The sequence below is a fragment of the Hordeum vulgare genome, chromosome 4H (assembly GCF_904849725.1).
Source record: "Hordeum vulgare subsp. vulgare chromosome 4H, MorexV3_pseudomolecules_assembly, whole genome shotgun sequence".
Lineage (NCBI taxonomy): Eukaryota > Viridiplantae > Streptophyta > Magnoliopsida > Poales > Poaceae > Hordeum > Hordeum vulgare.
Genome location: NC_058521.1, coordinates 488815258 through 488817579, shown reverse-complemented (window position 1 = coordinate 488817579; position 2322 = coordinate 488815258). Strand labels below are relative to the sequence as shown.

At 53.1% G+C, this 2322-nt stretch overlaps 1 protein-coding gene across 1 annotated transcript; it reads right to left on the bottom strand.

The window, feature by feature from the left end:
* Window positions 1-321: 321 nt before the first annotated feature.
* Window positions 322-1593, bottom strand: LOC123446672 (ethylene-responsive transcription factor ERF014-like). Its single transcript, XM_045123231.1, has one exon. It carries the CDS (start codon window positions 1313-1315, stop codon window positions 626-628), a length of 690 nt encoding a protein of 229 aa, XP_044979166.1. The 5' UTR covers window positions 1316-1593; the 3' UTR covers window positions 322-625.
* Between the last annotated feature and the right edge of the window lie 729 nt (window positions 1594-2322).

The following is a 2322-nucleotide window of genomic DNA, read 5'->3' as shown; positions in this document are numbered from 1 at the left end:
TAGCTAGATCATCCTCAAAAAGAAAATAAAATAAAGAATCTTAGCTAGATCGAAGGCATTTTATGGCCACCTTTACAATACCGGAGAACCCAGAGCTGCAGAGTTACAGACCAGCACAGCTCAGCTAAGCTCCTGCGAGTGAGCTGCTCTGAGCGTAGGCACCAAGCCTCCTCACGAGACAGAAAGCTCGTCCTCCATAGCACTTTCCGATTAAACTAAACTAATTGTACTGTAATGATCAACAGAAACGAACTGAAGCAAAACGGAATAAATCCAACAGGCATCCAATGCAACCGGTCTCACTCATCAACCCATACAGTGTAGTGGCAGTACTATTATTATTGACGTCTCGCCAAATAAACACACACATGTCATTAAGTATATTAATTGTGGTAGTATAAGTATTATGTTCTTACACTAAAAACGAACGAAAGAATCTGTGGAAGCAGACTTGGACTGAGACCTAGCTGGAGCTAGCCTAGAGAGGATCCATGCATGCACCTAGCTAGCTAAGCTTCCATGGGAGAAGAGAAAAATCGATGATCAATGGATGGCGATCGACTCATGGATGGATGCGCGTGTCGAAGTCGATCCATTGCAAACGGTGCGTACGTGCATCATCGCTCTAGCAGAAGCTCCACAGCCTCATCATCTCGCCGTCCTCCTCGGGCTCCTCCCAGGTCGACGAGAAGGGCGTGGCGTGACCGGCGGCGATGAGATCCATGAGCTTGGGGGACGCGAAGGCGTCCAGGTCCGTCCACAGCTCCTCGTGATCTCCCACCGGCGAGCCAGCGCTGGCCGCGCGGGACATCGAGGACGTGGCGTGCTCCTGGACGTCGGCGCTCCCCAGCGTCGACACCGAGACCGAGGTCCGCGGCGTCGTCGCCTCGGCGCTGGAAGAGCAGCTGTCGTCCACGACGATCCTGGTGGCTTCGAAGGCCGCGGCGGCGGCGGCGGCCGCGCGCTGGATGGACCTCGGGGACAGGTCGTCGGCGGGAACGGAATGCGGCGGCGAGGGTGGTGAGGCGGAGGACGAGGACGGGAAGTTGAGGACGGCGTCGGAGCCCTTGAGGCAGAGGAGGGCGGCATCGTAGGCGCGCGCGGCGGCCTCCGGGGTGGCGTAGGAGCCGAGCCAGATCCGGCGCTTCTGGTGCGGCGCCCTGATCTCGGACACCCACGACCCCCAGCTCCGCATCCGCACGCCCTTGTACTGCCTCACCGCCATTGCCGCCGGCCGCCTACCGCCGCTCTCCGGTACCGCCGCAGCGTCGACGCACCTGCTGCTAGTGCCACTGCCCGGGTGGTTCTTGACCATTTTGCACGCGCTGTAGCTCCTCCGTGCCGGCGAGATGAGATCTTGCTGCCGCGCCACGCAGCTGCCTACTTATAGGGAGGGACGCGGCGTGTGAAGTGTGAACGGAGCGCTGCTAGCTAGCGAATTCGATGGTGGGAAAGGGGGCAGTGTCACTCTCGCGCACGCAAAGTCACCACGTACGTACGTAGGAGAGGATGTACGTGCGTGGTCCGGGCAGTGGAGAAAGGGTTCGCGCTATTCAAGTGCTAGTACTGCTTAACTTGCATTTGGAAGACTCCTTGATTATTTTCGGTCCAGTGACCAAGACCAAGGCTGGTTAGAGCATCTACAGCCTCACCCTTCAAATAACTCCTCAAACATCCGTGAGACGCGTTCGACTAGTGATCGAACAAGAAAGAAGAAAAAAATGATTCAACCAGATTTCTCGTATCATCCTACTACTACCTCCGTCACGGTTTAGAAGACACAGTTAAATTTACGTGCATTTTTTTACGATAAACAAGGTTTAAGGCGCATTGCATTTACTCCAAGCTTTTAATTAGTACTTCGTTGTACTATTACTTTTAAATGAATGCGTAGTGTAAATGTTATTTTTTAACTCATTTTATAGCCAATCAATACACCTAGGTTCTAGAAAATTTTCATACGCACCTTCTAAACCGTGACGGAGGAAGCACATGTGATGTAGGAATACCGACTTTGCCCTTGCCTAGCCAGGCTTGTTTGAGAAGGTATAGGCGGATCTCGATCGTGGGAGAATGTAGTGCTGTAGCTTGTATAGCTCGCCTTCCTTCGAGGACGCTTCGGCTGTAGTAGTAATTAACTGTGGCGAGAAAAGAAAAGAAACGGAAACAGGGTACGCCTGCATGCATGGGCAGCTGCCAAACTTGCCTGATGCTGTCGGAAAACCTATAATTAAAGCCACGGAAATAGCTGTAAAACCAGATCTATCAGCTGCCATCGTGCCATTTCAGTACTATGTACATGGAACTGCGAAAAGCCCTATA